This window comes from Sarcophilus harrisii, chromosome 1 (genome assembly GCF_902635505.1).
Source record: "Sarcophilus harrisii chromosome 1, mSarHar1.11, whole genome shotgun sequence".
NCBI lineage: Eukaryota > Metazoa > Chordata > Mammalia > Dasyuromorphia > Dasyuridae > Sarcophilus > Sarcophilus harrisii.
Window position 1 is genome coordinate 244,522,314 of NC_045426.1, and position 12,708 is coordinate 244,535,021.

General features: G+C 34.0%; 1 protein-coding gene across 2 annotated transcripts in view; it reads left to right on the forward strand.

Moving 5' to 3' along the window:
* NXNL2 (nucleoredoxin like 2) overlaps positions 1–4,208 on the forward strand; it is a 30,494-nt gene extending 26,286 nt beyond the window's left edge. The window contains exons 1-2 of one of the 2 annotated variants that reach the window (XR_004229710.1): positions 952–2,094; positions 2,998–4,208. Coding sequence is in view for 1 of the 2 variants with exons in the window: in XM_003761253.4 (XP_003761301.1) it covers positions 2,998–3,166 (169 nt within the window). In the remaining variant the exon portion in view is untranslated. Of the gene's footprint in view, positions 1–951; positions 2,095–2,997 lie in introns of those variants that run through there. The other variant, XM_003761253.4, reaches the window with a different exon arrangement.
* The last annotated feature ends 8,500 nt before the right edge of the window (positions 4,209–12,708 follow it).

Genomic DNA, 12,708 nt, shown 5'->3' on the forward strand with positions numbered 1-12,708 from the left:
ATTGATCATCATATAGTATTGATATTGAAGTATATAATGATCTCCTGGTCCTGCTCATTTCACTCAGCATCAGTTCATGTAAGTCTCTCCAGGCCTTTCTGAAATCATCCTGTTGGTCATTTCTTACAGAACAATAATATTCCATAATATTCATATACCACAATTTATTCAGCCATTCTCCAATTGATGGGCATCTACTCAGTTTCCAGTTTCTGGACACTACAAAGAGGGCTGCCACAAACATTCTTGCACAGACAGGTCCCTTTCCCTTCTTTAAAATCTCTTTGGGATATAAGCCCAGTAGTAACACTGCTGGGTCAAAGGGTATGCATAATTTCCAATTATACTTAAGAAGTTCTTTTCTTCAGTGAATTTTTATTATATCTTTTTCCATTTGGCCAAATTTGCTTTTTTTAAAAGTAGTTTTTCTCTTCAGTGAATTTTTGTGCCTCTTTTACCATTTGGTCTATTCCTTTTAATGTTTTTTTCTTCAAAATTTTTGGTACCTTCTTTACCAAGTTGTGGATTCTTTTTTTTTTTTTTTTACGATTTTCTTGCATTATTCTCATTTCCCTCCATTTTTTCCTCTAGCTCTCGTATTTGAGTTTTAAAATCCTTTCTAAGTTTTTCAGGTTCTTTTTGGGCCTAAGACCAATTTACATTTTTCTTTGCTGTTTTGAATGTAGCTGTTTTGGTTTTGTTGTTTTCTTTTGAGGTTCTTGTTCTTTTTTTGGTTTCTGGAGACAATTGGGATTATGTGACTTACTCAGGATCACACAGCTAGTAAGTGTCTGAAGCCAGATTTGAATTCAGATTCTCCTGATTCCAAGACTAGTATTCTATCCACTGTATTACCTACCTGTTCCCTGAGTTTGTGTTTTAATTTTCCTTGACAATACAGCATTTTTTTTTTAATGTTAAGGTATTATTTTTTGTTTGCTTACTTTTCCAACTTATTTCTTACCTTTTAACTTTATGTAAAGTTGGACTTTTTTTTCTAGCATAGAACTGGCACTGCCCCAAGCTTGCAGTTTTTACTGTTGTTTGTTTTTTTTTTTCTAGAGCTAATTCTGGCAACTTAATAAATTTCCAATTCAAAGTGGTATGATTCGAAGAAAAACCTCTGGTCACTGCTTTACTGGAGTATACTCTGGCCTATAAGCCTCCCCAAGTACCCCTTTATACCTTGAAAATGTGATTAGGATTCCCATTCTCTTACAGCAGATTCTCATGTGCTAATACTCCTCCTTGCCCTGAGACTATGAACCGCAACTTTATAAACAATGCAATTGAGCCCTACATTTGTTGCCCAAATCTCCTCTCTCAGTGCCCACAAATCTTCTGACTAGTTGTCTGTGAGTGGAGTTCTTAATGCTGATTTAGTCACTCCAAAGGCCTGATGCTAACTTTCTGATAATCTACTATCACCCCAGTGAAACAGAATTTTCTACTGTCTAAGTTGTCTTCAACTGGAAAATTTTGGAGGTTTAGGCACCCTGCTTCCATCATCTTGATTATAAAAATAAATCCCTTAAGAAAAGAATTGGAAAAGAAATGAGAGCTTTAAAGGAAAAACTGAGGAGAATTAATAGTTTAGTACGAGAGATATAAAATTTTACCCAATAAGCACAGTCCCTAAAAATTGTATGGATTAAATACAAATCAAAAAGAAATAATAAAATGAAGACAAAAGATAAAAAGAAGAAAATATAGAGTACCTCACATTAAAAAAAAAAAAACAAAAAAACTGATGTGGAAAACAGGCCAGGAGACAAAAATCTAAGAATCATTGGATCATCAGAAAGCAATGTCCAGTAAAATTGCCCAGATACTATATTTTGAGAAATCATTGGTAAGAGTTTTCATAACCTAGTTGTATTAGATATATAGGGCAAAGTATTATCAAGACACTCAAGGGAAATAATGTAAAAAATGGGAAGGAAGGGGGCCTGGTAAGAAAATTTAAACTGTATAACAAAGTAATAATCCACAAATGTTTTTATATCAGTAAAACAGATTAGGCACTCAGCATACTGAAGCAAATGAAAATCATAGCCTTATGTTCTCTGAACCTGAAGGCTTCTTGGTATTGGGGTAAGTACCTATTTTTTGAGAAAAACTTCTGGGAAAACTGAAAAGCAATATGGCAAAAATTAGGTTTGGACTAACAATTTATGATCTATATTAAGATAAACTCCCAAAGGATAACAGCACTATAACAACTTTGAAAGAAGTAAAAAATTTAATCAGGAAAGTGACCAATCATAACTCCAAGGATTAATGATGAAGAATGCTACCTTTCTCTTGACAGGAAGGTGATGAACTCTAGATGTAGAATGAGAAGTGTGTTTTTGGACACAGCCAACAAGAGAACTTATTTTGGCTGGCCATGCATATTTATTATAAAGGTTTTGTTTCCAAGGTTTCCTTAGCTGCATGACCTTGGGCATGACCTTCCTTCTCTAACAAAAAAAAAAAAAAGAGAGAGAGAGATTAGACCACATGTCCTCTGAAGAACCTTACAACTCTCGGTTTATGATCCTATAATTATGCTAAGCTGCTTTTTGACTTTTCTAGGAGTTCTGGTCAAATAGAGAATTCTTTCCCAAGTCATTTGTATTCTTAGGTTTTTGAACATTAGGTTACTGAATATAATTTTATCTGATTTTTCCTTCACTGATCTATTTTTTTATTTTTGAACAATACTCAAAATTTTAATAATTATTATTTTATCATATAACTTGAGGTCTAGAAGTGCTGTTCCTTCTTCATTTCAACTTTCCCCCATTACTTCACTTGAGATTTTAAGCCTCTGATATTTTTGAATGAATTTTGTTGTTGCTTTATGTAATTCTATAAAATGTATCCTTGGTCATATGATTGAAAGAACTCTTAATTAGAGGTTTTTATTAAAACATTGAAATAAATATAGTTATTGTAATAAGTCTTTGACTTGAAATAATAACTATTTTCCTGTATTTTTTCTGTCATTCCCAGTGATTTGAAGAAGAAGTATAATATCACAGCCATACCTAAGTTGGTGGTGGTGAAACAGACAGGAGAGGTCATCACTGACAAAGGACGGAAACAAGTAAGAGAACAAGGACTTTCCTGCTTCCAAAACTGGCTGGAAGGAGCCAATATCTTTCAGAATTTTTCTTACTGAATTTGGAAATAATGTCATAGAAGGCAATAAGAGACTTTAGGGTGTGATCATCATGCCATTTTCATAGTTCTGAAGATTATTCTTATCATAATGAAGGCAAAAGTAAAGGTTAAAAATACTAATTTTCCATTATTTATTAGTATTTGTATTATCATATTTCATGACAGAGGCAGTAGGAATGAGTATTAAGTAAATTTTTCTCAGGAAAAATATCTCCCCTATTCTGATTATATAGGTTTTTAAAAATTATTTTTGTTATTCTTAGGGTAATTCTGTTAATGCTTAATGAATCACTCCTGAATGATAGCTGATTGGATAGACTAGTATGTCAGTCTTGAAAATCTATGCAAAAATTGACTTTTGTAGGTCTGTTCAGTAAAGCAATATATTTCTTGATATTACAGATTTCTGTTTATTAATCTATTTTAATAATACAAAATGACAGTATATTAATAAAGTTTATAGTTTGCTTTAATAAACAAACCTATTTCTGTATTATATGTCTCTAATTATTGCTTTTATAATTTCAAGCAAATGACATCAGAGAGTAATTGAATAAATGAATTCCCCACACTGGTCTATTGCCACTTTCTTCCTAAAGACCATATATTCTTTCTTCTCTTGAAATGTCTTCTTTCCCTTTTTCTTTTTCTGAAATTTTGAATAATTAATCATCCTACTGTTTTAATATCACTGTGTTTTGGAACTAGAAAGCACTTGATATTTTAGTCATCCACAACATCCACACGTTCAATATAAAAGAAAAAAATAAAGTGCCTACTATATAATCCTCCTCCTCCCCTTTTTTCTCTTCCCACTGGAACCTTGGGTGCTGAGAGCCATGAGATAAACCTTATCTTGCCCCAAATAAGGATTCACTTATCACTTCTTAAATACCATTTCCAAACTTTTGTACTCTTCCTTTCCAGATCTCCTTTATGTGTTGTCTTGTTTTGTTAAAAGTTAAGCATAATAAAGACAAAGACTCACTTGCTTGTGTTTGTAACCCCACAGCTTAGCACAGTGACTGACATATAGTAAATACTTAATAAATAAACTCTCAAAAAAATAAAAAAACAAAAATAAACAAAACTCTGTCTCTCATTTGTGTGTGTGTGTGTGTGTGTGTGTGTGTGTGTGTACATAAATTTGCTACATTGAAAAAGGATTGCATTAGATCCTGGAATAAAGAGAGGAAAAAATATTAGTCCTTGTCCTAAAAGGGCTTATATTTTATGGAGGAAATAGAATATATATTTTATATGTATGTATAGATGAATAAAATAAAAGAGAGTTAAGATGCAAAAGGCAAGATCAGACAAAGGGCACTGTAAATATTTAAGCAGGGAAAAAACACTAAAACATCCTACCTATATGAAAGTGGTGCTACTGGAGTTCACTTGCAAAGGAAGATGAGGATTCTAAAAAATGTTATAAGAAAAGGGGTGCATTCTAGGCAAACTAGACATCTGGTATGTATGCAGGAAGATGAGAGAACTATGCTGAGTTCAGAGAATAGCAAGCAGGATGGTTTGATTGGAATGCAGGGTACAGAGTAGAGAATAAAGTGGAGTGAGGTTGCAAAAATAGTTTGGAGTCAGACTGTATAAGGCTAAATAAGGAGTACATGTTTTATACTAGAGACTAAAGGGAATCACAGAAGATTTTAAGGTACAGAATTGGCAGGATCAGACCTATGCACTAGAAAGTTAATTTTGGCAGTTAGGTAGAAGATGGTTTTGAGAAAAGAGAGACTAATTATAATAAAAATTATAAGGTTATTGTTATAATCTAACACAATGATTCTGAGGTCTTGAACTAGAGTGCTAGCAGTGTGTCTGGAGAGAAAGAGATGGCAGTAAGAGATGTGGAAGTAGAACAGACAAAGGGGATGTTTGAATGAATGAATAAGAAAGCATTTATTAAACTCTTACTATATATTGAGCACTGTTAAGATTGAGAAAGAAAAATATGATAACAGATGCTCCTAAAATCAAGGTCTAATAGGAGAAGATCACAATATAGTATAATAATAAGCAGGGAATTGCACTTTGGTTTGGAAAGTAATAGGAGTGGTGAGTGGAGCAACCTGGAAATAAATTGACACTTCCACCAAGAAGAATGGAAGAGTTTGTTTAATTGTGCTTCTAGAACTAGAAAGGGGGTATGGAATGGATAGAGAGGATGCCCTGTTGATAAGGTAAAGCTGTCAAAAAGATGCCTGGGAGGAGGTGGTCACCAATCAGAACAGCTGAGTCCCAAAGTAAAAGTTCCAAAGAAGAAAGGGTTAAAACTTCCAGAGAATGGTTTCTTGTCTTTGCAAGCAAGAGGGAAGAGTTGAATATAAGAGTAAGATGTGAAACCTTGGTGACTGGGAGGATGGTGGTGCTTTTAAACAGAAGTAGGAAAGTTTGGAAGAGGTGCTAATTTAAAGGGAAAGATGACAATCTGTTCAGTCTGGGATGTGTTGCCTTTGAGTTTGGGGCCAGTCCTAAGTGAAGATAGCTAGCAGTGAGTAGAGATGTGAGAATCCCAATGTGAAGAGATTAAGTCTTCAAATAAAGAGATAGGAATCATTTATGTAGAAATGAAAATTGAACCTATTAAAGCAGATGAAATCACTCAAGAAGAGATCAGAAGATAAAAAGAGAATCTAAAAGTTTTGGGGCATCTTTATGGGACAAAAGATAAAAGTTTATTCAGAAAAGAACAGATTAAAAATATAGCAACAGGAAAGAACAGAGTCGTAATAGCCAAACGGAGGAGAGAGTGTTAGGAAGAGTGGATGGTTAACATTGTAAAAAGCTTCAAAAATACCATACAGGATGAGAAAAGAGGAAAGGTCATTAGGAACCATGTATATTGAAGAGAAGTGAGAAGGAGGGCAGGGCAGGTTGTTCTTTAGGCAGACAATAGTAAGAATAATTATGATAATAATTTTTGTTGTTCACTTGTTTTTCAGGAATGTCAGACTCTGTGATCCCCATTTGGAGTTTTCTTGGCAAACAGACTGGAGCACTTTACCATGTCTTTCTTCAGGTCATTTTACAGATTAGGACACTGAGGAAAATAGGGTCAAGTGACTTGCCCAGTGTCACATAGCTAGTAAATGACTGAAGCCAGAGTTGAACTTAGAAAGTTAAGTCTCCTTGACTCTAGGTCCAGCACTCTATCTACTGTGCCACCCAATTGCATGATAATAATAGCAAACATTTATGTAGTGTTTTAATGCTCGCAAAGTTTTTTTTTTTTTTTTTTTTACATGTTATCTTACTTAATTCTCACAAAAATTTTGTTAAGTGGTACTATTATAATCCTGATTTATGATAAGGAGATTTCTGATAAGGCTCAGAAGCACTAAGTAATTTAATAGTCTAGGGTCACACAACAGTAAAGTAAACCAAAGAAGAATTAATTCTTTCCCCAGTGTACCCAGATTTGTTGGTTTTTTTTTTTCAAAGTATAAGTCTACCCAGTTTTAAAATATAACTGGAAAATATTCCACAGTCTTCCCTAGCTAATTGTTATTACTTTCTTTATCAGTATCTTACTGACTTGGATTTGTCTTATTGACCACCATGGCTCTTGGACCCTTGCCAGTCTTATATGACCAGTTATTCTCTAGTTTTCTTTCTATTGCTTCTTGATATTTTGGCCAACTTTTTAATATTACTTTAGAAGTACATCTTGCCTTCAAATGTATTGGCCACCCTTCATTTATTTTTTAAAATGTTTTATTGATGCATTTTGTCTTTATATCAGTCATTTCTCATATACATCTCCCCTACATATTGAATTTTCTTTTAAAACTCTATGCAGTGGCTAAGCTACAACATACACCTAATTGTACTCTCCACTTCTCTTCCTTGATGAAGGAGGTATTATCTTTTATAATGTACATTCCAAGATCTCCACTTGCTATTCAATTACTAAGATTTCAGCTTCCTAATAGTGATCTTTTCATTTATTTGTCTCATTTATTTATTGATATTTCTATCTCCTTAGTCTGATCATCGATAAAAATATGAAATCCTGGACTCAGGACCCAGCATTCTTACCCACATAAAATATATCATAATGTCTTTTTAATTTAATAACAATCCAGCAATAATAATTCTTATTAGTTGTAAATTCACTTTGCATAGGAATCATGCTTTTCCAATGTAAAAAGAACAATATGAGTTGATACTTTAGTTCTCCACATAATTTTAGGTTTTTCTTGTGTCCTCATTAGCTACATTACCTACATCAAAAGAATTAAAACAAATAGCCTAACAAAAATGCAAATAAATGAGAAATCATAGAATGTTACAATTGAACAGAGCCTTAGAAGTTGTCTAATCCAAACAACCTTTTTCATTTTTATGAATGGGGAAACTGAACCCTAGTATGGTGAACTAATTAATCCAGGGCCACACAAGAAGTTAGTGTAAGTGTTCAAAGAGCATCTCCTTACCTCAAGTCCATTTACTACTATCATTTACTTCTTTTTGCCACCACATATATACTGTTATTTACTTGGTTTGTTGTTAGTAGAGAAAGGTACAGAATTACAGGGCTCATCAAATTCACCTTTTCTCCTTTGTAATCAAGATGAAAATCCCTGTTTTTTGAGAGTTTTGATTCAGCATATCAAACCCTTTACTGGTATGTTTTTCCATCATTTTCAAGGAAGGGGAGAAGCATAGACATTGTCCTATTTTAAAAATGATTTCTGAATAAATCAAATCAGTTTAAACTCCTCTTTTATATATATACATAAATATATCTTTCTTCAATTGCACAAACACTAAGCAATTTGTGTTGACATGGGAACTTCTGACATCACATATAGCAAATCTATAACTTGTATAATCTTAGATAATGTCTTGTAGTTCTTACTGGAAGAAAATATTCTTCTTTAAAGGCTAATCACATTTTAATTTAATCATAAATGTTTTCTATAACCTTCACAAAAGAAAATCCTATTCTCATGTCTCATCATGGCATGATAGTATCTCTGATTGCTGAAATCTATGCCCAAAGAGCATAATCTATGGAAGTTAATACTAAATCTAATTTGGACTATGAATATAGATTTAATGGCCAACTTTGTTAATCATTGCCTAAGGACCAGTCTGGCTAAATTAGAAAAGGCCATCAAGTGGTGAGTGATGATTCTGTGTATACCAGCACTTGAATTGTGTGCAAAGGTTGCATCGTTGGAAAGAAGATCAATATCAAAGAAATTATACATTTTGGAAGCACTGATGAATTCTGGATTATACTGCAAAAGGGAATGCGATCCTTCCTCATTAAGTAGGCAGACCAAAAATTATGTTTTTCTTAAACTAAACCCATAACAATCTTCAAAAGAGGGAGAAAATATAAGCTTTCTCATATAGTAGAAATAAACAAGTAGCACATGGTGCTACCATGTGGCAATATCAGTGTACCATTTTGGAAATCTGTATTTATTCCAGTAATTTAGGATAGCAAGGTCAAGGCCTTGGATTTTCTTGGAAGTCAGCTGACTTCATTCTGTTCCATGACCATAGTTTTGATTAAACAGGGAAAGAATAGAAGAATTCATGAAATCCATCATTACTATTGCAATGAGAATATTGACTAGTGAGACCTCAGTCTTTGGTCACATGGTCTTCAGAACTTCAGCTGTGATGACTCAAGATTATGTGATACTCTATGATGATGAAAAAACTTTATAATTGTTTTCAGAACCAGATGAAAGGCAGAACTGGAACTAAGTGTGTGTTCAAGGAATTTCAGAAGATGATCTCTCAGCCATTTCTGACAGCTTTTGAGTGACAAAGATTGCTTTGAGTTTCTTGGGATGGTGATGGGGATGAAGGATGGGGAGATAGGAGAGAAAAGGGTGCTGACTGATTTCTTCTGTCCCTACTCCAACTCCAGCCAGTCAATGACAAGTGACTGGTACAATGTCTGTAATGGAGTGGAAATTCCCATGAACAAATGGAAGAAAAGTGATGATAATATTAGGAAGATAAAAAATAGGGAGTAGAAACTCTGTGTCCTGAGAAGGGCCACCTCAGCTAGGGAGGAGTGTGCCTTTTTCCATCATCAGTGCCATGGCCAAGAGAAAGAACTTGTTGGGAACTCTTGAGGAGAAAAAAGGATTCAAATAGCCAATGATCAGGAGATAACTCTTCCACACACATGTGGCAAATATAAAGGAAGCCTGTGCTCCTAGTTTGGGAAAAAAAGTTCTTTACAATTTCTATTTTTGCTATCTATATCTTTGAAGTAAATATTCCTTTGAAAAATTAATTGATGTCATTGGTTAATTGTTATGGGAGGATATAACAGATGAGGACTTGGGAATGCCATCATTAAAAATGATAATTCCTCAGGGTCACTCATAAAGCTGAAGAAAGAAATGTTGTTCTGTAATGTCCTGGCAAATGTTTAGGAATCAGCTTTCTAGAAAACAATGTATATCTAACACATTTTTAATTTTATCGGCATTATTAACATTTTCTCCATTACTTAAATATATAAATCAAAAACCTAATAAATCCAGCCCTGATTCATAGCATTTGCTGAAATTTAACAATGACTCTTGGGAACTGGTTTAAGACGATTCCAGAACCTTTAGAAACTTAACCTGAAATGCAGTGAAAATTAGGTGAATTGGCCAAAGAGGGTACTATATTACTGCAAAAATTAACTTAAATTACAATAAGTAGTAGTTATATTATTATATAATTATTATTATATGTTTATATTATATATATATATATTAATCTTATTATTATATAACTTAGAGATTAAAGATTAAGCTTTAAGATTGCAAAACACAGCTAGGAAGCTAGTGTCTGAGGTTAGATTTGAACTCACATCCTCCTGACTTCAAGGCTGGTGCTCTATCCACTGCCCCACCTAGCCACCTAAATACTTGTTTCATTTGATTTCCATAACCATACTGAGAGATAAATAATGCAAGTATTTTTGTTCCTGTTTAACAAATGAGTTCACTGAACCTCAGAGAAGTTAAATGGCTTGCCCAAGGTTATGTTGTCAAATCCTGTGTTCTGACTCTAGATCTAATGATTGTTTTCTACTATGCTCAAATTTGAGGGCCAGTTACTGATAATCAGTAGTGCTTTAAATGAAAATTCCAAATGAAAGTCATCTTAAGGCAGGAATAAGTAGCACTTTTCACTCTCAAGAGATAGTATTCATGTAAATGGAAGAAAGTAGATGTATGCTAGAGAAATAAAGAGAGAAATGTCAAGATTTTGCAAATGATTGGAAATGTGGAGTCAGTGCATATGAGGGTGACAATAAGTTTTTGCATCTGGGTGACTGAAGGATAAAAGTTCCATAGAAATTAATAGGGAAGTTCAAAAGAAGGGAGGGTTAGAGCCAGGGAGGATAATAAGTTCTGTTTTGAACATATTGAGTTTGAATTTCCTATGGGACATCCAGTTCAAAATATCGAAAAGACAGTTGATTCAGTACAGGAGCTCAGAAGAAAGATGAAGGTTGGGTAAATAGATCTGGGAATAATTTGTCTAGACATAATAACTGGACCCCTGGGAACTGGCAAAATCATGAAGGGATAGAGTATGAACAAATAAATGACAGTAAAAAGATTTTTTTTCCCTTGGTTCTTACTATGAGCCGGACATTATCTTAAAAGTTCAAGATAATTAAGTGATTTAAACTTCACCTGTGCAAAACTGAACTCATTTATCTTTCTCCCTAAATTCTACCTTCTTCCTAACTTCACTATTACTGTTGAGGCTACTACCATCCTCATAATCATTCAGTCTCAAAAATCTAGGTGTAATCCTCACTCTTTCTCATTCTGAAATCCAATTAGTGGTCAAATCCTTCCTTTTCTATTTTTGTAACATCTCATAAATAACTTCTTCTCTTATGTGACTTTGCCATCATCCAGTGTAAACAGTCATCATTTCACACCTGGACTATTGTTTATTGGTTGTTCTGTGTGCCTCAAATCCAACGGACTTCCTAAAGTACAAATCTGACCATGTCATCTTATCACCCATTCAGTAAACTCCTGTTTTTGCCAGCTGAATCAAACATAAAATTCACCGTATGGCTTTTTAAGTCTTTTATAACTGGTTCTTCCCTACTTTTCCCAGTCTTCCTATACCCTCTCCCATTTCATTCCCACTTCCATGTCACATCCTCTATTGTCCAGTGACACTGACCTTCTTGCTGTTTCTAGAAGAAGTTTCATCTCCTAAGTAGGCATTTCTGCAGTCTGTCCCCAGAGCCTGTGACTCATTCCCTTCTCATTTTCACCTCCTAGATTTCCCGGATTCCTTCAAGTTTTATCTAGTCCTACATGGTGCAAGAAGCCTTTTCTTAAAGACTCCCTTCTGATATTATTTCCAATTGTCAAACTCTGAAAATAAATGCCCAAAGAGTCACAGAGGTTATACCCCAACTGTTAAACTCTAAAAAATAAGATAAAATAAAGCCAAAGAATTCACAGAGGTTATAGGTGAAAACAAACAAATAAACAAACAAAAACCTTTATTTTTATTGGAAGAACTAAACTAGACACATATGTTGGGGTCTGCTTTAGAGGGAGACCCAAGGGAGCAAAGATAAGCCTTGACACAATATAGTTGTGGCTAGAGAAAGAGTCAGGCAACGTGGACTCTTAGCAACAATAAGGAAGTTGACCTAGTCGGGGGGGGGGGGGGGAAAGTCTATTTATAATAGGATTTCATGATTGGAATGTGGTTCTTACAGGTGCTTGTCTGAGCTCAGGGACCCCTGAGGCTTGCTTGAGCTAGTTCTGTGATTTAGCTGTAGCAGATCCAGAGGATGAGTGCAAAGGATTGTTGTTATGCTCAACTTAGCTTACTTTCTGGGCCTTAGCTCTGGAAAACAATATGTCTCCTATTAGTAAAAAAGAGAGAAACATTAAAAGGAGTTTGATCTTCACTTGGAGAGCCTGACACACTTTATCCTATTTATAGCTTATTTATTAAGAATTGTCTTGGTGTTGTCTCCCTCATTAGACTGTGAGCTTCTTGAAAGCAGGAATACTTTTTTTTTTTTAACTTTCTTTGCAGCAGAGCTTTACTCAATGCCTATTAATATATACTTGTTCACTGACTGAAATACAAAAAAGTTCCTGCCATCAGGAGACTTATATTCTAATGGGAAAAATCCTGAAAATAACTGGCATGGGATAGTTTCATTCAAGCAAAAAAAGAGGTGAGAGACCACAAGAGAGTCTTCAGGGAAAACCAGAATTAGTGAACATTACATGTATGAATATAAAACAAAATATTTAGAAAGAATGATCAATTAGAAAAAAAGAAACAATAGAGAGCAGTCATAAAAACCCAGAGAGAAGAATATTCAAAAGGAAATGTTTACCAGATGCTATAGAGAGGACAAGAAGGATGCAAATCATGATAAGACTATTACAATATTGTAATATTTGGCTATTAAGAGTTCATTACTATAATTCCAGCAGTGTTTTTCAGATCTTAATGCATGTATAAAAGAAATTTGCATATTTCAAAATCCATTTA